Here is a 23,288-nt window from a genome sequence, read left to right as displayed (position 1 = left end):
GTGTCTATGTCCTCGATGGCGGGTAGGCTGATACCCGAGTTGAATAGGGCAGTTCTGACCACCCGTCGAAGAGCCTTCCTGTCCACCTTAGTTTTCTGTACCAAGCAGTGATGCAGCTTGTCAGGATGCTCTCTACTGCACATCCAAATTAGATACACATTTACATTTATTGTAACATGCATGGTGTTTGATAATGATTGCCGGAACACTGCCCAATTGTAGGTTGAGCGGTGAGGCAATGTATCTTCATAAGACATCAGAGCAGAATGAGGCCATTCAGTCCATCGAGCCTGTGCTGCCATTCCATCATGGATGATTTATTTTCCCTCTCTATTCCATTCTCTTGCCTCTCCCCGTAACATTTGCTCACCCTTACTAATCAAGAATTTGACAACCTTCGCTTTAAACATACCTGAATATTTGGCCTCTACATCCGTCTGTGGCGATGAATTCCACAGTTTCACCACCCTCTAGCTAAAGAAAATCCTCCTCATCCCTGTTCTAATTGGACACCTCTTTGTTCTGAGCCTGTGCCCTGTGGTCCTAGACTTGCCTATTGTATAACATGGAAACACTGAACTTGTGAATCTTAATTATTGTGGTTGTCAGAAGGTAGACACTAATGAGGAGCCTGCTTATTGTTACTTTTTCTCTGATGAATAATGCATGTTCTGAGAGTTTGAAGAAAATTAAAATGAAGGATAAGAGCTAATTAGACAAGTACTTGATCTCTGTGAGTGAAGCAAAGGCAGCAGGAAATTTTAGCTGCAGCTGTGATCTGTTCCTCCTGTCAATATCTAAGGTCAGGTAATAATTTTCTCATCTGCATCATTAATGCAGTAGCCATATCAATTATTCTTTTAAACTATCCCTCCATATGAGAGGTACATTGATGTCCTTGAAAAAACCCTCTGAGGTTGCGATTGCAAAGAATGACAAGAAAGACTCACTGATCCAATTCAGAAGCAGAATTCTAACATTGATATTGGTTTCTTGTCTGATTGGTGAAATGAGGACCATAATCTCTATCCTGGGTTAAAGAACTGGGAATTCAGCTCTGATTAATGCCGAGTGAGATTTTTCCAATATTTTCCCTGTCTTTAGAGTTCTCTCACTGGACACACAATCATTTCCTATATTTTCCCTGTGTTTAGGGTTTTTTTCACGGAACACACAATCATTTCCTTTATTTTCTGTCTTCAGGATTCGTTCATTTTGTTTGCCTTATTTTCTCTATCGTATTTGCTTTTATGATTTCTCCTTAGCCGCACATTATTCGTGATAAGATCACAAGCTGTAAAAACAGAATTAGGCCATTTAGCCCATCAGGTATGTTTTGATGTGAAGTTAATTTCAGCGCTTCTTGGTGGTAACAACCAGGTACTACAGGAAGCTTTACTATGAGGAAATACCAGATTAAAGAAATAGACCAAATTAAGAAAAAAGGTTCAAATGTTCATTTTATTTTCAAAGTATGCATGTGGAATACAACTCTGATATTTGTCTTCACCAGCTAGCTATAAAATACAGAAAGACCATGAGAGTTGATGAAAGACCGTGAGACAATAAGATATAAGAGCAGAATTAGGCCATTTGGCCCATTGAGTCTGCTCTGCCATTTCATCATGGCTGATCCAATTTTCCTTTCGGCCCCAGTCTACCCATAGCCCTTCAAAGAAAAGACATTAACTCTCCCCGTCACGAAAAAGAAAAGAAACAAAATTTGCAGACCCCAAAATCCCCGACCCTCTCCTTCACAGAAAAAAACAGCTACAATAACAATCCCCCACCATCCCCTCGCAGAAAAAACAATAACAATCCCCGACCCCCTCGCCCGCCAGAAAAGAACAGCAAAAGTAGCATCAAACCCCTGACCCGCCCTCGCACAAAAAATTAACAGATCAGCCACTGCCAATCGGCCACAAGAAAATAAACGGTGAAAAACTGAAAGAAACCAATATACAGTTCAAAAATCACAGAAATCTCAGAATATCGGAAACATCTTTTCATCTGCATAGAGATGAACGCAGCGCAGCCGCATAAAATCAGTCCTTCTTTAAAGAGTGACCTCCATCCCGGATCTGAATGCTGCCGATCTGGGTCCAAACGTACCAATCCATCCGCTGACCATCATCACCACAGTGGCCCCCTCCGCCCTCACCTTGACACTTCAATCGCCCTCGCCACCTCCATTGACTTTGTTTCAGCTACTAATTTGGGAATGGTGCTCAAGTTATGAATGGGTTTACAGAATGTTGTTTGACAAAGTTCACTGATCCAGAAAAGGATTATTTTAGAGGTGAAGGAGATGGCATTCAATCAGGTATCAAATTCAGGTTCAAATCTCATTCAACCATACATGAATATAACAAAATGAAACGGTGTTTCTTTGGGCCCAAGGTGCAAAACACGTTACCAGCAGCACACAGCACAATATGGTTACTATTACAGAAAAACACACAGGTATAAAGAAAAAAAATCATATTGCTGAAGTCCCTGAGTCGTGTGAGTCTAGGAAGGTGTTGGGGTCCAGCTTGTCCTTCCACTGAACAAGCACTGGAGGGCAGCAGCAAGCAACCACTAGAGAGAACGTGGGAGTACAGCAGTGAGTGAGCACTGGCGAGCCCCAGTCCCCAGCCAAGCACAGATTCCAGCACATCCACAGAGGCTCCTTCTCTGGTAAGACGATTCAGCTGCTACTCTGAGTCCAGGGCATATGACTGTAAACACAGCTTCTATTTCTTCAGTAATCTCAGGGCCGAGTTAACTTCCATGCAAATAAAGAGCAGAAAAGAAGCAAGTTGCTTTGACAGCACAGCATGTCAATATCTTTGATTCTTAAAGGAATTACACAACCAGCTCCATTCAGAATGCAATTTTATAGCCTTAAATTTTAAAAAAAAATGAAGACTGCTGATCAGGTGCTGAGAATGAAAAATGCCAGTGTGCAATAATTTTAAGGGAAATGTGATTCTTTTGTTCTTCCACACTTTTCCAATAATTCATTCAGAAAAATTATTTAATTCCTATCTCATGAAAAATGTTTTCATGTTACTGAGATTTCAATTTGCTATTTTTCAGGACAGTAACTTATTTCAGAAAAAGGCAGAGAAAAGATGGCCACATAGGTCCATAGGGTGATTAACAAGGCTTATGGAATAATTGCTTTTATTAGTTGAAGCATTGAGTTCAAAGTTAAGAGATTATGTGGCAACTTTAGAGAACTCTGATTAGGTCACAAGTGGAGCATCGCATACAGTTCTGATCACCCCACTATAAGAGGGGTGCCAAGGCTTTGGAGAGGGTGCAGAAGAGGTTTACCAGGATTAGAGGGCATCATGAGAGGTGGACAAATTTGGGTTGTTTTCTCTGGAGTGGCGGATGCTGGTAGAGGTTTATAAGATTAAACAGAGTAGATGGAGTTTCTTTTACCCAGGGTACAAATGTCTAATACCAGAGGGTATGCTTTGAAGGTGAGAGGGGGTAGACTCAAAGAGAATGCGGGGGTAAGTTTTTTACTCAATGGTGGATGCCTGGAATGCGCTGCCTGCTATGGTGGTAGAGGCAAATACATTAGAGGCTTTTAAGTGACGTTTAGATAGGCACGTGAATATGAGGAAGGTGGAGTGATATGAACATTGTGTAGGTATTAGAGGGATTAGTTTGGGGTTTTTTTAATTTACTTTTTAGTTGATTTGGCACAACACTGAGGGCCAAAGGGCCCATTCCTGAGCTGTACTGATCTACGTTCTATGTTCAAACACATTTTGAATTCAAAAGTCAACAATAAAGTTTAGGAACTCAGATGGTTGTTCGTCCATCGTAGACATCGATGAGGACCTCGACACCATAATGATGGTGTCAAGACTAGCGCGTCATTTGGATTTAAGTGAGGGAGAGTTGCGCAGTGTCAGCCTCACTCTCTCTTCCCAATTCCCATCTGGATCCAGTGGCAAGACAGAGTCTAGACGGCTGGAGATGGGACTAGGCGCAGTGGATGACCAGGACATCTCCTGTGTCTTGTCCTGCTCTACACGTTCCACGACGCTTGCAGAGACCGCCTTCATGACCGTTGGACCTTCCGCTGGTCTCGTCCGCTCAGTCCGCCAGAGTCTGTCTTCACATGCTGGGATAGACAACTCCCTATCTCACTGAGGGTTTGAGACCCATCGGCTACCCTCACCTGGTTTAGCCGGCTTGTCGAAGCCGTTGCCCGGAGTGTGGCCGCTGTCGCACGCAAACAGCTACGGGGAGCCACAGGTGAGAGCTGAGTGCCAGGTGGGGACCAAAGGTGGACTATCCACCCTGAAAAGGACGCGACATGTTCCCCCACCAGAGGTGCTACCCCTCCCTGAGGAACTCAGATACATCACCACTAATGATATAAATGAATCAAATTCTAATTATTTTAATTAGACCATCCAAAACTTGAAAGCTTAGCACATATTTCTTATTATGTGCAGCTTTGATGACACCAATTTTAATACACTGTATGTAGAACAATTTATTACCCGCAAACCTCTGTGAAATACATGGTTGACAGTTATTACATGCTGAAGAGTGGAGGATAGTCAACGCTGCTGATTTCTGCTGCAAATACTTTCAGCAATAATCATTGAATACCATCAGAAAAATAAAGCCTGTTTACATATTTTCCTCTTTTTCAGCTTGGAAAAATGGGATCCCTTCGTAGCATCAGGACCAGAGCAACACACACAAAATGCTGGAGGTACTCAGCAGGTCAGACAGCATCAATGGAGCAAAATAAAGAGTTAATGTTTCGGGACAAGACCGTGGTTCAAGAATGAAGATGACAATTTTCCATGACCATAGTCATGTCTAAGGCCACCTAATTCGAACAGTCTATGGATGGAGTATAAGAACTTTGCCTAAGAATTAACTCAGTTGCATTTTTTCTCAAAATGGCCAGAGTTGCTCTTTTGCCATTTTGATAAATTTTAGCATAACAGGTACTAGTTTCATTGAAAATATATTGTGCTATGTTCATATTGAAAGGATAAAGACTTTCAGAGTGTTTTTTCAGACAAACCTGGTGTAAAAGGCCATCTTTACTTCTATCATTGCAATAAGGAAAAGTAGAACAATTAGATCTTAAAATGCAGCCCCGTAAATGACATTAAGTTGGGAAGTTTGTGGCACTTGATTGTAGTTATCTGTAGTCCTCTCAGTTGGTCCACAAAACAATTGTGAACAGATTCATTGTGCAGGTTTTCTTTCTTTCTGATTTTTTCTCTGATCATGATATTGTCTAATTCTTCAAACTCAATTGCTTGTTTCTAATGGAGATTCATTCTTTACATTGACATGCATATCGGTTGCCAGTGCTGCTGCCTTTTCCCTGTTGAGTAGGTGAAACAAAAACAAATTCCTTCAAAACTCCCACTGCCATTTTACCTGTTGGAGTTGAGAAAATATTATTATTCAAGCGGGCTCATTAATACAATAAAGGACTTGTTGAAAATTGATGAATTTTTTACCTACCATACAAATGATTATTGCATAAACTAAGTTAACGACGACTGTTCTTGCAGGAAAGGAGTTTGCAATCAGCAAATCTTCGTGCCTCATCTTAAAACAAAATCATTGATATTAACAGAGTCAAAAATGTTCAGCTTAAAACTGCCAGTGATGGGGTTTAGTGAGGGTATGTTGTATACATTGGACATATCCTATGGAACTGCCAGTGTCGGGGTTTAGTGAGGGTATGTTGTATACATTGGATATATCCTATGAATCTGCCAGTGACAGGGTTTAGTTAGGGTACATTGTATACATTGGATATATCCTATGGAATTGCTAGTGACAGGGTTAAGTGAGGGTATGTTGTATACATTGGATATATCCTGTGGAACTGCTCCTCATCTTTTTATTCTCCAGTTCCGCTGAAGGGTCTCAGACCAAAACATCGACTGTACTCTTTTCTACAGATGCTGCCCAGCTTGCTGAGTTCCTCCAGCATTTGTGTTTGTTGCTTGGATTACCAGCATCTGCAGATTTTCTCCTGTTTGTGATATAAATCCCAGTGTCAGTGTTTGATATCTCGTGTATAACTCTCAGTGTCAGTGTCGGATATCTCACGTAGAAATCCCAGTGTCGGTGTTGGACATCTCACGTAGAAATCCCAATGTCAGTATCGGATATCTCACGTAGAAATCCCAGTGTCAGTGTCGGATATGTCACGTAGAAATCCCAGTGTCAGTGTTGGATATCTCATGTGGAAATCCCAGTGTCAGTGTTGGATATTTCACGTATAAATCCCAGTATCAGTGTTGGATATCTCACGTAGAAATCCCAGTGTCAGTGTTTGATATCTTGTGTATAACTCTCAGTGTCAGTGTCGGATATCTCACGTAGAAATCCCAGTGTCAGTGTCGGATATCTCACGTAGAAATCCCAGTGTCAGTGTCGGATATCTCACGTAGAAATCCCAGTGTCAGTGTCGGATATCTCACGTAGAAATCCCAGTGTCAGTGTTGGATATCTCATGTAGAAATCCCAGTGTCAGGGTAGTATAACCCAGTATCAGGAAAATGAATCTCAGGGTTGTATATGGTAACACACGTGTACTTTGATAATAAATTTACTTTGAACTCTGAGTATTTATTTTATTTAGAGATGCAGCATAGAATAAGCCCTTCTGGCCCTTTTCGCCACCCTGCCGCAGTAACTCCAACAATCCCCAGTTTAACTCTAGTCTAATCACAGCACAATTTACAATGACCAGTTAACCTACAATCCAGCATGTGTTTGAACTGTGGGAGGAAACCAGAACACCCAGAGGAGATCCACACATTCTATGGGGACGACAAACAGAAACTCCTTGTAGAGAGGACAAACAGAAACTCCTTCCAGGGACGACAAACAGGAATTCCTTCCAGAGGACACTGAGATGGAACTCTACACACCCGCGCCCTGTGTTTCTTGGGCAGCTCTTTTGTACCATTCCAAGTTAAAGGTGGAGGTAGCAAGGGCTGAAAGGTTGCTGTGGGGTGGCAGGAAACTGGAGATGATGTCGTAACTGGGCTGACTCCTGCAGCGTATTCCCTTTACACTCAGATTCCTCTGAACACCAACACCTACCAATTACTCACCATTTGAAATAGTGTTCTACTTGCCACATTAATATCCACCTGCTTTATCCCTGCTTATTCATTTAACCTATCTCTATACCATGAAGCCATTGTGTATCCTTTGCAGGGCCCAAACTGCTAAGCATTTGAAAGAAAATATAGTGGTTGGAGGTCCTGTACTGTGGTGTACTCTTCCAATTAAAACAAGAATTGTGTTCAGTTATAATTAAATTGCAATTCTGATATCTTCCACTAAGAGTCAACAGTATAATGGGGGTGTAATTAATGATTGATTTTAAAATCCTGTGCAAGGATTTTTGTCAATTAAAGGTTGAGGTTGCCTCTCCATCGATTGGTAGTTCTAATGACAGTTGCTTTGACTTAAATGAGAAGTATCCCAACAAACAGTGAGCTCACAATAACAAATCGCACACAATATGAAATACCCTACCGGGAGACAGGTTTGAACTGGTGCCTGGGCTACCATCATTTGCTGGGAGCTGAGATGCCAATTCGCCACTTTCGGAAGGATTTGTATCTGTAGAAGTTGAGGTGCTGATCTGCTGAACTTGAAGATATTGGTCATTCCATTAGCAAGCTCCCCATCATCGTGCACACTCATGACTTTAGATATTACGCTTCTTGATCGTTTTAACACTGGGTCCCTTTTCTGTGGTGAAATGATAGTGGTCAGTTATGGACAGAGCAAATTGATCAGGCAGTGCATGAACAAATGGTCAAATAGATCAGACAGTGTCACATCGAGACCAACAGAGCCTCCCCACTCCCTCTGCCTTCCTGCCTATCCTGCTTATCCTGTCGATACAATGCGTATCCTGGGACATTAGGCTCCCAGCTGTCGCCTTCTTTCAGCCATGACTCAGAGATGCCCACACCATGATACCTACCAATCTCTAACTGCACTACAAGATCGTATACCTTATTCCACTAACTGTGCGCATTCGGACATAACACCTTCAGCCCTGCTTGCATCACGCTTTTTGATCTTGGCCCCCAGTAACACTTCAACTCATCCCACTGACTACAGTTCTGCCCCATCATCTGCCTGTCCTTCCTCACAGTCTCACTACACACTGCACCTACTTGTACACCAACTGCCCCATCACTCCGGTTCCCAAACCCCTCCCAACAACCCCGGCAAACCTGCCCGCAAGGTTATTGATGCCCCTTGTCAGATGTAACTCTCATACTTTCCCCAGAGGAGATCCCAATAATTTAGAAACTGAAACTCAGTCCCCTACACTGATTCTTCAGCCACGCATCGATCTGCCAAATCATCCCTTACTGCCATGTGGCTCAGGCAGCAATTCACAGATTACTACCTTACGTTTCAGTTTTCTATCGATCTCCCTAAAATCTCTCTTCGGGATCTTCTCACTCTTTCCACCTACGTCATTAGCACCGATGTGTACCAAAACTTCTGGCTGCTCACCACCCCCCTGCAGAATGCCATGGACCTGCTCTGAGACGTCCCTACCCTGGCACCTGAGAGATAACATGCAGGTGTCTCTGTTACAGTCACCGAATCTGCTTTCTGCTCCTCTAATTATGGAATCTCCTACCATTACTGCATCCCTCTTCTCCCTCTCCGCCCTTTCTGAATCAGTTCCAGAGACCTGGTCATACCAGAGGAGCTCATGCAGTATTTGCACTGAGAGTATCTGATCTTCACTGAACAAAGGCTGTTAACCATTTGTGTCCAGGATTTGCCATTCACCAGGAATCCTTGCTGAGGTAATAGACAGAGTTTCCCAGGATTCCTTGCTAATATAATAGGTCGAATTTCCCAGGATTTCATGCTAAGACAACAGGCAGAGAAATACACAAAGAATCATCCTGATATAATTTTCCATTAAAATTATCATTCCAAATGTCTTTAATTGTTGTTTAATGTGTGTATCATTGATGTTCTGTCTTTCATCTGAATTAATGTGGCTGTGATGCTGTTGACAGCAAACTTTTCTCATAACTGTAGCCCAACATACTGCTGAAAATGACAGTCATGGTGACCTGACTTGAAATACGAGATTCCAAGCATGGACTGACCTACAGTGCCCCCAAAACTGCTCAATTTAGCCAAGGTCTGTCTGCATTTTCTAGCAGGCTCAGACCTAAAGACCACAGTTAGGACAATAAATCCACTGGGATCTCAAATGGACAAGCTTTAAAATGTCCATCGGTGGTACATAACTTGCATCCAGTATATTTTACTTTGTTAGTTTATATTTTCTTGGGAAATGTGAAGGAAATTAAATAAATCTGAGCGTGATTCCTTATTTATCAGAGCATCATAGAGACGTACTGCATAGAAACAGACCGTTGGGCCACCAAATCCACACCATCACCTTCCAGTTAAATTAATCTTCCATCAACAGAAGAGATTCCGCAGATGCCAGAAATCCAGAGCTGCTGGAGGAACTCAGCAGGTCAGGCAGCGTCTATTGAGAGGAATAAGCAGTCACGTTTCAGGTGAAGGCCCTCGATGAATCTGAGTTCTGAAGAAGGGTCTCGGCCCAAAACATTGACTGTTTATTCATCTCTGTAGACGCTGCCTGACCTGCTGAGTTCCTCCAGCATTGTGTGTGTGTTGCTCAAAATTTCCAGCCTTTGCCGAATCTCTTGTGATTCAGTAATCATTTTATCCAAAGCAAAGAAATCTACTCAATAGAATCAATGAAACATCACACCGCTTACCTAAAGGAGAAATCACAAATGACCCATCAAATTATCTTCCCATTACTTGATTACAAAACTATATATGAAATAGTAACATCGTGCACCTTGCACTAACCACCACTCACTTAGATAACCACAATGTACTTAGAGAAGAGCAGAAAGGATACTGTAAGAGTATGAAAGGATGTAAAGAACAACTGATAATAGATATCGCAATTTGAAACCAAGTCCGACAGGAAGGCAGACATTTTTCATGTTGTTATATTGACTACCAAAAGCATTCTATGAACTCATGATTCATAGAAGTTCTTAATATATACAACCTGCACCCAATCATTTGATGGTGCATTGGCATACTAAAATCACTCTATCTCTTAACAAACAAAAAAGAACAACCACCATTTCAAAATAAACCAAGGCATTCTCCAGGGCTCTCTAATTTACTGAATCAGATGAAAATAGGTTATCAAATCAGGAAAAAACAAATGTTACCTTGACATACCTTCTATGCATGGACGATTTGAAATTATACACTCCTTCGTCAGTAAAGGTAAAGCAATTAATTCAAATAGCAGAGCTATTTTCGCAAGATATAAACATGAACATTGGACTAGGTAAATGCAGAACTTAGACATAAAGGAAGGTGCAATAGAGCTAGTAGAATATAAAACAGAGCAGCAGGATACAACACAACCGATGGGTGAATATGAAACATGTAAGTATCTGGGATATCAACAAGCAAAGAAAATAGATCCTACTGTGATAAAGGGAAAACTTATGACAGAATTAATTTCAAGGTTTAAGAAAATCTGCCAAAGAGAGCTGGATGGTAAAAACAATTAGGCCTACACAGCGATATCTATGTAAATCTCCAGAAAGCCACTATACTAAACACCACTGGAATAGCTGGACGCTTCCTAGCAATTAAAATATGAGTGTGCTTGGTTACACCCATACCTCAGATTTTTACCAGCTTGAGCTGAGAAAATATAAAAATACAATAATAATAAATAAATCTACAGGAACATGAGATCAAGAGTCCTTGAAAGTGAGGCCATTAGTTGTGGGAACATTTTGACGATGGGCAAGTGAAGTCATGTGAACCTGGTGGCATGGGTCCTGACGCTCATGTACCTTCTACCGACGGCAGCGGTGAGAAGAGAGCATGGCATGGATGGTAGACAATCCTTCCAGACCCAGCAATATCCTTGTGAGTCGTTTCTACACTCTCTTGAGCTTAATCCATCCTTTCTATATATGGCACCAGGACCACGGACGATACTTCAAGTGCATTCTCGCCAATATCTTGTATTTCTGCCCTGGTTATTGAAAGCAAGTTTTTCAGATGACTTCTTCACTACCCTGTCTAACTGTGTTGCCACTTTCAGGGAACTATGGACTTGTTTCTCTGTTCTATAACATTCTCCATGGTTCTGCCATTCACTGTATATGTCCTGCCTTGGATTACAGTAAATTCACAATATGAATTGCTGGACATTTATTTGAGTTAAATTCCATCTGCCAGTTCTTTGCCCAATTTTTCAGCTTGTGCAGGTTGGTTCTCTGGTAACCTTAGACACACTTTTCCACTGTCCACAATATCACCAACATTGGTATCATTCATAAACTTCAGTAAGGCCTTTGACAAGGTTCCACACGGCAGGTTAGTTAAGAAGGTTCAATCTTTAGGCATTAATATCAAAGTAGTAAAATGGATTCAGCAGTGGCTGGATGGGAGACGCCAAAGAGTAGTGGTGGATAACTGTGTGTCAGATTGGAGGACGGTGTGTAGCAGTGTGCCTCAGGGATTTGTACTGGGTCCAATGTTGTTTGTCATATATATTAATGATCTGGATGATGGGGTGGTAAATTGGATTAGTAAGTATGCAGATGATACTAAGATAGGTGGCGTTGTGGATAATGAAGTAAGCTCTCAAAGCTTGCAGAGAGATTTAGGACAGTTAGAAGAGTGGGCTGAAAGATGGCAGATGGAGTTTAATGATGAAAAATGTGAGGTGCTACATTTTGGTAGGACTAATCAAAATCGGACATACATGGTAAATGGTAGGGCATTGAAGAATGCTGTAGAACAGAGGGATCTAGGAATAATGGTGCATAGTTCCCTGAAGGTGGAATCTCATGTGGATAGGGTGGTGAAGAAAGCTTTTGGTACGCTAGCCTTTATTAATCAGAGCATTGTGTATAGGAGTTGGGATGTAATGTTGAAATTGTACAAGGCATTGGTAAGGCCGGACTTGGAGTATTGCGTACAGTTCTGGTCACCGAATTATAGGAAATCTCCTAAGTTACAGAGAAAGGTTGAACAAGTTAGGTCTTTATTCTTTGGAGCGTAGAAGGTTGAGAGGGAACTTGATAGAGGTGTTTAAAATTATGAGGGGGATTGACAGAGTTGACGTGGATAGGCTTTTTCCATTGAGAGTGAGGGAAATTCAAACAAGAGGACGTGAGTTGAGAGTTAAAGGGCAAAAGTTCAGGGGTAACATGAGGGGGAACTTCTTTACTCAGAGAGTGGTGGTTGTGTGGAACGAGCTTCCAGCAGAAGTGGTTGAGGCAGGTTCGATGTTGTCGTTTAAAGTTAAATTGGATAGATATATGGACAGGAAAGGAATGGAGGGTTATGGACCGAGTGCAGGTCGGTGGGACTAAGTGAGAGTAGGAGTTCGGCATGGACTAGAAGGGCCGAGATGGCCTGTTTCTGTGCTGTAATTGTTATATGGTTATATGGTTATGAATGATGTCACCTACATTCTCATCCAGGTTGTTGATATATTGTAAAAAGCCAAACAACAGAGAATCAGGCACCAATCCCCGTGGCACACCACGTCAAACTGAAAAAAAATCTCTACTACCACCAAACTCATCTTGTGTACAATTGATTAGGTTAGCCTGGGTCTCATTGGATCTAACCTAGTCCAGCTCACCATGTGGCACCTTATCAAAGATCCTGTGAAAATCGAACAGTTATTTAGTGGTACTGTGTGGAATAGGCCCTTCCAGCCCTTCGAGACACACCATCCAGCAAACCCTGACAACCCCCGATTTAACCCTAGCCTAATGATAGGACAATTTGCAATGACTACTAACTGGAACGTCTTTGGACTGTGGGAAGAACCTGGAGCACATTCCATGGGTGTGCTGTACTCTTCCATTTTCAATATGTTGCCAGGAATGTGCTTTGGGAGTGAGCACATCAGTTGAAGTATGGTTTATGTTCCCGTCACTTACAGACTATTTCAACAGAAGTCCAGTTGTTTATTCTTCACAAGCATACCTGGGACTGTACCAATGATGCCAGGTTTGGAAACTCGTCCTTGGCCTCCTCTACGATGACCAGTGCCGCCCTTTGAATGACCGAAGCTGCAAGAGAAGCATTGCATCACAGAAAAGAGCTTTCTCAAACAAGTTAATTATCACATCAAAATATAAGGTACTGAAATTTGAAACACACCTTTCAGTCACAATCAAAGTAGAATGTGGATAAATGTGTCAGAAGTGAATTATATTCAGTGGCCACTTTGTTAAGTAGAGCTGTACACCTGCTCGTTAATGCAAGTATCATATCAGCCAATCACCCGGCAGCAACTCAACGCATAAAAGTGTGCAGGCATGGTCAAGCGGTTCAGTTGTTGTTCAGACCAAACATCAGAATGGGGAAGAAATGTGATCTAAATGACTTTGACCATACAATGATTGTTGGTGCCAGACAGGGTGGTTTGAGTATCTCCAAAACTGCTGATTTCCTGGGATTTTCACACACAATTCTCTAGAGTCTACAGAGCTTGGTGTGAAAGATAAAATAATATCTAATGAGCTGCAGTTCTTTGTTAATGAGAGAGATCAGAGGAGAATGTCCAGACTGGTTCAAGATGACAGATGTGTGCAGGAAAACACCCCTGAACATACAACGTGTTGATCCTTGAAGTGGATGGGAAATAGCAGCAGAAGGCCACAGATATACCTGTACCTAATAAAGCGGCCCCTGAGTGTTTGCTCAACAACAAGCCACAGACCAAAAAGACATAGATCGGGTGGAGTGCTAGAGTCACAGAAAAGGCAAAGTGAGGCTAAAATCATAGAAAAGACAAAGAAAGATTAGAATCCTAGATTAACAGCATGGTTTCAGTAAAGGGAAATCTTGCCTACAAAGCTGTTAGAGTCTTCGAGGAAAAACAAGCAGGGTGGACAAAGGAGAGGCAGTGGATGTCATTTACTTGGATTTTCAGAAGGCATTTGATAAGTTGCCACACATGAGGCTGCTTAAGTAGATAAAATTCTGTGGTGTTACAGGAAAGATACTGGCATGGATAGCGGAATGACTAACAGGCAGGAGAAAGTGAGTGGAAACAAAAGGGGCCTTTTCTGGTTGGCTGCCGGTGACTAGTGGTGTTCCTCGAGTAGTGGCTACTTTTACATTGTTTGTCAATGAGTTGGATAATGTAATTGATGGCTTTGTGGCAAAGCTTGAGGATGATACGCAGATAGGTGGAGGGATAGGTAGTATTGAGGAAGCAATGCAATTGCAGCAGGACTTACACAAATTGGAAGAATGGGCAAAAACATGGCAGATGGATACAGTTTTAGGAAATGTATGATAATGCATTTTGGTAAAGGGAACAATAGTGCAGACTATTGTCTAAATGGGGAGAAGTTTCAAACATCAGAGGTGCAGAAGGACTTATAAGTCCTCATGCAAGACCCCAGAAGGTTAATTTACAGATTGAGTCTGTGATAAAGAGGGCAGTTGCAATGTTGGCATTTATTTGAAGGGGAGTAAAATATAAAAGCAAGAAGATAACGCTGAGGCTTTATAAAACAAAAGTCAGGCCACACGTGGAGTATTGTCAACAGTTTAGGGCCCTGTATCTCAGAAAGGATGTATTGTCATGGAGAAAGTCCAGAAGAGGTTCATGAGGATGATCCCAGGAATGAAGGGGTTAAAATATGAAGAGCGTTTGGCAGCTTTGTGCCTGTACTCACTGGAATTTAGAAGAATGCGAGGGATCTCTTTGAATCCTACGGAATGTTGAAAGGACTAGATAGGGTGGATGTGCAGAGGATGTTTCCTATGATGGGGGTATTCAGAGCTAGAGGGCACAGCCTCAAAATTGAGGAGTGACCTTTTAGAACAGAAGTAAGGAGGAATTTTCTTAGCCAGAGAGTGGTGAATCTGTGGAATACTCTACCACAGACTGCGGTGGAGGCCAAGTCTGTGGGTATATTTAAGGTGAAAGTTGATCAATTCCTGATAGTTCAGGGCATCAAAGAATATGACGAGAAGGCAGGTGTATGAGATTGAGTGGGATCTGTGATCAGCTGTGATGGAAAGGCAGAGCAGACTCAATGGGCTGAATGGCCTAATTCTGGAAATCTGAGCAACACACACAAAATGCTGGAGGAACTCAGTGTCTAGGAAAAGAGTACAGTTGACATTTCGGGCTGAGACCCTTCGGCAGTACTGGAGTCATAGAGTCACAGAGTGACAGAAAAGGCAAAGATAGGTGAGAGTCTTTTCCCAGTGTAGAAATGTCAAGTATCAGAGGACATGCTGTAAGGTGAGAGGGGTAAGGTTTAAAGGAGATGAAATGGGCAAGTTTTTTACAAATTGGTGGGTGCTTGGACAAGTGGTGGAAGCAGATACAATAGAGATGTTAATGAGGTAGTTAGAAACAAGATTGTGCAGGGATGGACAGATTTGAATTTTGTGCCTGTTGAAGAAATTCATTTTAATTCAGCGTCACATTTGGGCAGACATTACTGTGTGAAGAACTTGTTTGTGAACTTGTCTATGTTCAATCTTCTAACAACATCAGAACAGAGAGTGACATGTCAAAGATTCAATTAGTGTGCATTGTTGATAAATTGTCCACTTTGTATTTCTGCGCAAAGACTTAAAAATCAATTTGTCAGATTTAGTTTACAAATTGCTAATCTACCTAATCAATTTCCAGATGGTGATTAATCTATTATATTTTAAAGTAACAAGCTAAAATCTTTAATAAATAAAAGTGATTCATGAAGCCATTAAAATGTAGATTGTAATAGTGACTTGGTTTTGCCTTCAGGTCTGAATAAGTTACCAATTATCTTCAATTGTGTGAAAATGCATAATGGAAAGATTAATTTTATAGTTTGGGAGCAGATATCTTACCATTCCTATTGTTAAGAACATAACAATTAAAAGCTCTGTTGACAGCTTTTTTTAGCCTAGTGCTGCTTTACCAATTGGTGTTAATTCACACCTATCGCAGGATGAATTGCTTTTAATTTCAGTTTCATCTGATCAAACATTAAAATTTTCAAAGCAGAATAATGACCCTTCTGGAAGTTCTCAACCTCAGGACAACATTGACCATAAGACCATAAGACCCTTTGGCTGTTTCCTGAATAATACAATATATCGGTTTGGTACTTTTGGGTAGGGGAGGGGGACCTACTGGGGCGAAGCCGCATGACTGGGTCCCTGGCACTGAGTCTGGCTCTGTGGCTCAGAAAGGAAGAAGAGAGAAGAGGACTGCAGTAGTGAGAGGAGATTCCACAGTTCAAAGGAATAGGGACGAGATTCTGTGGACACTATAGGGACGCTTGGATGGTATATTGCCTCCCAGGTGCCAGGGTCAGGAATGTCTCAGATTTGGTCCATGGCATTCACAAAGAAGAGTGTGAGCAGCCTTGGTACATAATGTTGAAAGGACTAGATAAGGTGGATGCAGAGAGGATGTTTCCTATGGTGGGGGTATCCAGAATTAGAGGACCCAGCCTCAAAACTGAGGGACGACCTTTTAAAACAGGGGTAAGGAGGGATTTTTTTTTGGCAGAGAGTAGTGAATCTGTGGAATGCTCTGCCACAGACAGCCGTGCAGCCCAAGACCATAGGTATATTTTAAAGTGGAAGTTGATAGTTTCCTGATCAGTCAGGACATCAAAGGATGTGGTGAGAAAGCAGGTGTGTGGGGTTGAGTGAGATCTGGGAACAGCCATGATGGAATGGTGGAGCAGACTCGATGGGCTGAATGGCCTGATTCTGCTCCTATGTCTTACGGTCTTATGGTCTTGTACATGTTGGCACCAATGACATAGGTAGGAGATGGGAGGAAGTCCTGAAGAGAGAATATTGGGAGTTTTAAGATAGAAAGCTGAAAAGCAGGACCTCCAGGGTAGTAATCTCTGGATTGCCGCCTGTGCCACATGATAATGAGGCAAGAATAGGATGATTTGGCAGATGAATTTGTGACTGAGGAATTGGTGCGGGGCAGTGTTTCCGATTTCTGGATCATTGGGATCTCTCTGGGGAAGGTTTGACCTGTTACACCTGAACCCGAGGGAGCCCAATATCCTTGCGGGCAGGTTTACTAGAGCTGTTAGGGAAGGTTTATTTGTTGGAGGATGGGTAATAGGGCAGGGGACGGGGCTGTTCATTTACAGTGTGCAGCGAGACTGTGAGGAAGTATATGGAATAAGATAGACTATCCTCTAACAGTTTGAGATTGCCAGGTATGACGTTGTGGTCATCACTGTGTTGTGGCTGAAAGAAGATCACTGTGGGGAGCTTAACATCCAAGAATATACATTGTAGCAAAAGGCCAGGCAGGTAGGCAGAGGGGATGGGGTGGTTCTGTTGGTAAAAGATTAAGTCAAATCCTTACAAACAGGTGACGTGATCGGACCCTATTGAATCATTGTGGACAGAGCTAAGAAAACTGCAGGGGTAAAAAGACCCTGGTGGGAGTTATATACAGTGCTGAACAGTAGCCAGAATGTGGGCGACAAAGTACAATAAGAAATAGAAAAGTCATATTAAAAGGGCAATGTCATGATGATCATGGGGGATTTCAATATGCAGATAGATTGGGAAAATCAGGTTGGTGCTGGATCACAAGAGACGGAATTTGTGAAATGCCTACAAGATAGCTTTTTAGTACAGCTTGTGGATGACCCTACAAAGGGAATGGAAATTCTGGATTGGGTGTTGTCCATGTCAGCTTAAGGAACCCTTCGGAGCCAGTGATCATAATATGATAGGATTCACCCTGCAGTTTGAGAAAGAGAAGCTAAAATTGAATGTATTACAGTAGAGTAAAGAGATGAGTAAAAGTGGAGTGGAGACATGAGAGAGGAGCTGGTCAAAGTTGATTGGAAGCAGACACTACCAGGGATGACGGTAGAGCAGCAATGGTGGGTGTTGCTGAGGGAAATTCGGAAGGCACAAGAAAGATACATCCCAAAACTGAAGAAGGATTCTGAAGGGAGGATGAGGCAACAATGGCTGACAAGCAAAGCCAAAGACAGCATAAAAGCAAACAAGAGGCCATATAATATTGCAAAATTTGGTGGGAAGTTCCAGGATTGGGAAGCTTTTAGAAACCAACAGAAGGCAACTAAAAAAGCATAAAGAGAGAAAAGATGAAATATGAAGGTAAGCTAGCCAGTACTATAAAAGAGGATACCAAGAGTTTTTTCAGATACATAAGAATAAAAGAGATACGAAATTGGATATTGGACCGCTGGCAATTATAATGCTGAAGAGGTAGTAATGGGGGAATGGGGAAATGGCAGAAGAGCTTAATTAGAATTTTGTGTCAAGCTTCACCGTGGAAGACACTATCATTATGCCAGAAGTTCAAGAGTGTCAGAAGGCAGAAGTGAGTGCAGTTGCTGTTACTACACGAAAGGTGCTCAGAAAACTGGAAGGTCTGAAGGTAGATAAGTCACCTGGGCCAGGTGGTCTATACCCCAGGGATCTGAAAGAGATTGTGGAGATATTAGTCATGATCTTTCAAGAATCACTGGATACTGGAATGGTTCCAACAGATTGGAAAATTGCAGATGTCACTCCACTCTTCAAGAAGGGACGGAGATCAAAGAAAGGAAATTATAGGTCAATTAATCTAACTTCAGAGACTGGCAAGATGTTGGACTCTATCATTAAGGATGAAATAGGCCAAAGTCAGCATGGTTTTCTAAAGGAGAAAACCTTACAAACTTGTTAGAATTCTTTGAGGAAATAACAAACAGGATAGACAAAGGAAACAATGGATGTAGTGTGCTTGGACTTTCAGAAGGCGGTGACAAAGCGCTGCACATGAGGCTGCTTAACAAGATTAGAGCTCATGGTATTGTAGGAAAGATACTACCATGGATAGAAGATTGTCCAACTGGCAGGAGGCAAAGAGTGGGAATAGAGAGAACCTTTTACGTTTGGCTGCCAGAGATAGTTGGTGTGCCACAAGGGTCAGTGTTGGGACTGTTCCATGTATACATCAATGATTTGGATGAAGGAATGGATGGCTTTGTGGTCAAATTTGCAGACAGTACAAAGATAGGTGGCAGGGTAGTAGTGTTGAGGAAGCAGGGTGACTGCATAAGGTCTTGGACAGGTTGGGAGAATAAGCAAAGAACTGGCAGGTGGATTTTAGTGTAGGGAAGTGTATGGTCATGCACTTGGGTAGAAGGAATAAAAGTGTAGACTATTTTCTAAATGGGGAGAAAATCCAAAAATCAGAGGTGAAAAATGACTTGGGATTCCTTGTGCAGGATTCCCTAAAAGTGAACTTGCAAGTTGAGTCGGTGGTGAGGAAGGCAAATTCAATGTTAGCATTCATTGCGAGAGGACTAGAATATAAAAGCAAGGATGTAATGCTGAGGCTTTATAAGGCATTGGTCAGACTGCACTTGGAGTATTGTGAGTAGTTTTGGGCCCCTTATCTAAGAAGAGATGTTGTTGGCATTGGAAAAGTCCAGAGGAGGTTCACAAGCCTGATCCCAGGAATGAAAGTGTTAAGGTGTGAAGAGGATGTTTCCTGTAGTGGGTGAGTCTTGGACTAGAGGGCACAGCCTTAGTATTGAGGGATGTCCATTTTGAACAGAGATGAGAAGGATTTTCTTTCGCCAGAGGGTGGTGAATTTGTGGAATTCATTGTCACAGATAGCTGAGTAGGCCAAGTCATTAGGTATAATTAAGGCACAAGTTATTGATTACTTATGGTTTCAATGATTGTGGGGAAAGGCAGGAGAATGCGATTGAGAGGAATAATAAATTAGCCACGATGGAATGACAGAGACACTCAATGGGCTGAATGGCCTAATTCTGCTCCTATATCTTAGGACCTGACAATGGACTGAGACTACCAAACCTTAAACTGAGCCTACCGAACATGGACCATGACTGCCTATCGAGTCTCTCCATTATTCCATCATGGCTAATTATTTTCCCTTTTACAGCATTCTCCCGCCTTTCCCCAAATCTTTGACACCATGAATAATCAAGAACATTGCCAGGCACTGGACTGTGACTGATGGACACGGGACTGAAACTACTAAACACTGGACTGAGACTGACCAAACACTGGAATGAGACTGACCAAACACTGGACTGAGACTGACCAAATACTGGACTGAGACTGACCAAACACTGGAATGAGATTGACTGAACACTGGACTGAAACTACTAAACAGTGGACTGAGACTGACCAAACACTGGATTGAGGCTACCAAGCACTGGACTGAGACTGACTGAACACTGGACTGTGACTGATGGACACTGGACTGAAATTACTAAACACTGGACTGAGACTGACCAAACACTGGAATGAGATTGACTGAACACTGGGCTGAGACTGACCAAACACTGGACTGAGACTGACCAAACACTGGAATGAGATTGACTGAAACTACTAAACACTGGACTGAGACTGACCAAACACTGGATTGAGGCCACCAAGCACTGGACTGAGACTGACTGAACACTGGACTGTGACTGATGGACACTGGATTGAGGCTACCAAGCACTGGACTGAGACTGACTGAACACTGGATTGAGGCTACCAAGCACTGGACTGAGACTGACTGAACACTGAACTGAGTAAACCAAGCACTGGAATGAGACTGACCAAGCACTAGTCTGAGACAATCAAATGCTTCTCAAGTAGTACCCATGAAAATGGGTATTTCATTCTGTTATTCTGAGCTGGATTTGAAGCTAAATTGCAAAGTGAAGGCATCTAATCCAATTTCGTGCCTGTTAACAAAAATTCATTTTCTCTGGACTTACCATGCCCTGAAAACTTAGAGAGAAGCTCACCACAAAGCCATCCTATTGGTCTTGCAAACATACTAGTGACAGGCCTTCCCAGGAGATGAGCTCGTTATCACAGTGAGATGGTCAGTGGGTATTTAATGGTAAAGACTAAAACACAGTTACAATGCAGTCTGAGGGAGTCTTGTGCTTGTGGCTGAGTCTCTCCTCAGTGCAGTCATAGGTAATAATATCAGTCCATTGTGATGCAGGGACAGCTGTGTAAATGGTTATAACAGCAACTCAAAGTGTTGCATGTTTACTGGTTAAAATTCCTTGGGTTTGCTTCAATTTACTACACCCTCTGAACTAAATATTGAGCTGAGTTCTTAGTTGGGTTTTGATTCCATCATCCTCTCCCTCTCCTCCCTTCCTCCTCCTTCTCATACTTTCTCTGTCTCTCTCTTTCTCTTTCCTCCTTTCTCCCCACCCCTTGGGGGAATGCCAGATATGGTCAGGAGTGAATGTTGAGATAGAATGAAGAAGCATCTCCATTTATCTTTTTATTTTACTGTTTAATTGACTCACTGAGCTTGCTCTGCCCAATTACACCAATGCGACCAATTAACCTGCAAACCTGTACATTTTCAGACTGTGGGAGAAAACGGGAGGAACTGGAGGAAGGGCCATGTGCTCACAGGAGAATGTACACACTTCTGACAGAATCAACCCCGGCTCACAGGCACTATAATAGTGTTATGCTAACCGCTACAATACTGTGCACCTCACATTCAGTTTAACATTTTAGCTGTACATGGATGAAAAGGTATTGTTTTCATGATAATACTGTTCTGTGAAGCAGGACTTAAAAAGAGAAATTTGTCAATGTGGAATAAAAAAGTAAAGTATTCTATTCAAATAGAAAAGTACAGCAGCATTTAGCCCATGTTTTAATCACTAATAACCATTATTCTGCTCTAGGACATGAGTGCACATTTCAGGTCAGTGGTTCCCAAATGTTTTTCTATCATGGACCAATACCATATTCAAGGGGGCAGAGGACCCCAGGCTGGCAATCCTGAATGAAGCAAATGAAAAAAAAACAGCTGGATGCAAAAAGACAGTCATGGTTTCAAATTCTGTGTCCAAATTCAGTAATGAGGTATCAAGGAGCTCTAACAGTGATTGTTGTGTGGTGACGGTATTCCCAGGGTGAATGTAGTGTGGTGACGGTATTCCCAGTGTGAATGTTGTGTGGTGACGGTATTCCCACGGTGAATGTTGTGTGGCGACGGGATTCCCAGTGTGAATGTTGTGTGGTGACGGTATTCCCAGGGTGAATGTAGTGTGGTGACGGTATTCCCAGGGTGAATGTTGTGTGGTGACGGGATTCCCAGTGTGAATGTTGTGTGGTGATGGGATTCCACAGTGAATGTTGTGTGGTGACGGGATTCCACAGTGAATGTTGTGTGGTGACGGTATTCCCACGGTGAATGTTGTGTGGTGACGGTATTCCCACGGTGAATGTTGTGTGGTGACGGGATTCCACAGTGAATGTTGTGTGGTGACGGTATTCCCACGGTGAATGTTGTGTGGTGACGGTATTCCCAGGGTGAATGTAGTGTGGTGACGGTATTCCCAGGGTGAATGTAGTGTGGTGACGGTATTCCCAGTGTGAATGTTGTGTGGTGACGGGATTCCACAGTGAATGTTGTGTGGTGACGGTATTCCCAGGGTGAATGTTGTGTGGTGATGGGATTCCCTTGGTGCTGTTCTGTGCAATGATTCATTGCTTTATTTGCTTTTGATAACCTGACACGTCAACAATGTGTGTGAATTCCACTAATGAGACACAAGCTGTATTCCATATGACTATGACTATGACTATGACATATGTAAAGGGAATTCACATAGCAGAAGAGAAAATTGCATAACTCCGTTTAGCTCAATTAACTGAAATTTTATCATAGTCATCGTTTTTCACTTTTTGATTCATGTCCTTTCCAAGCAAATGGTTGACTTTAGTGCTGTTCTGTTGAATTGTTGGTTCTTCTTCTTCAAAAAAGTCCATTATTTATTATTTCCTTCATTAAGTCAGGTGGATTACCAGATAAAATCTGCTGAAAACTGAAGGGTACAACAGCAATAATTGATAGAGAACAAATTTATTCTGCAGTTAAAGGACTAAATTCAAAAGTACTTCATATCATTTATCTTAACAATACTAGTTTAGTAATATCGGGCAACATCTGTCAAATTCATGTGAATATTTAAATTTGACCTTTCCTGATATTGTTTTTACCGTTACAAAGCACTGAACTGTAAAGTAAGAGGTAATAGATCAATTTCATTATTTGATTTATTTGCACTTAAAGTTTGTGTTTACTAATTTTTCATGTAATCAATGAGTTGACAACCATACAAATATAGTTGGATAGATTTCTATCATCGTTACAAATTTGAACGTA

General features: G+C 42.0%; 1 protein-coding gene across 7 annotated transcripts in view; it reads right to left on the bottom strand.

The window, feature by feature from the left end:
- Positions 1-1,452: 1,452 nt before the first annotated feature.
- Positions 1,453-23,288, bottom strand: part of LOC140211471 (spermatogenesis-associated protein 9-like) — a 48,534-nt gene continuing 26,698 nt past the window's right edge. For 3 of the 7 annotated variants that reach the window (XM_072281192.1, XM_072281189.1, XM_072281188.1), the window contains 3 exons: positions 13,081-13,166; positions 7,543-7,761; positions 1,453-5,589 (listed from right to left, as the gene is read on the bottom strand). In XM_072281192.1, coding sequence (XP_072137293.1) covers positions 5,443-5,589; positions 7,543-7,761; positions 13,081-13,166 — 452 coding nt within the window. In that variant the 3' untranslated portion in view covers positions 1,453-5,442. The remainder of the gene's footprint in view (positions 5,590-7,542; positions 7,762-13,080; positions 13,167-23,288) is intronic. The other 4 variants (XR_011889467.1, XM_072281191.1, XR_011889468.1 and 1 more) reach the window with 3 other exon arrangements.

This window comes from Mobula birostris, chromosome 17, assembly GCF_030028105.1.
Source record: "Mobula birostris isolate sMobBir1 chromosome 17, sMobBir1.hap1, whole genome shotgun sequence".
In the NCBI taxonomy this organism is placed as follows: Eukaryota; Metazoa; Chordata; class Chondrichthyes; order Myliobatiformes; family Myliobatidae; genus Mobula; species Mobula birostris.
Note: the sequence above shows the minus strand (reverse complement) of the source record. Positions and strands in the feature narration are given on the sequence as shown.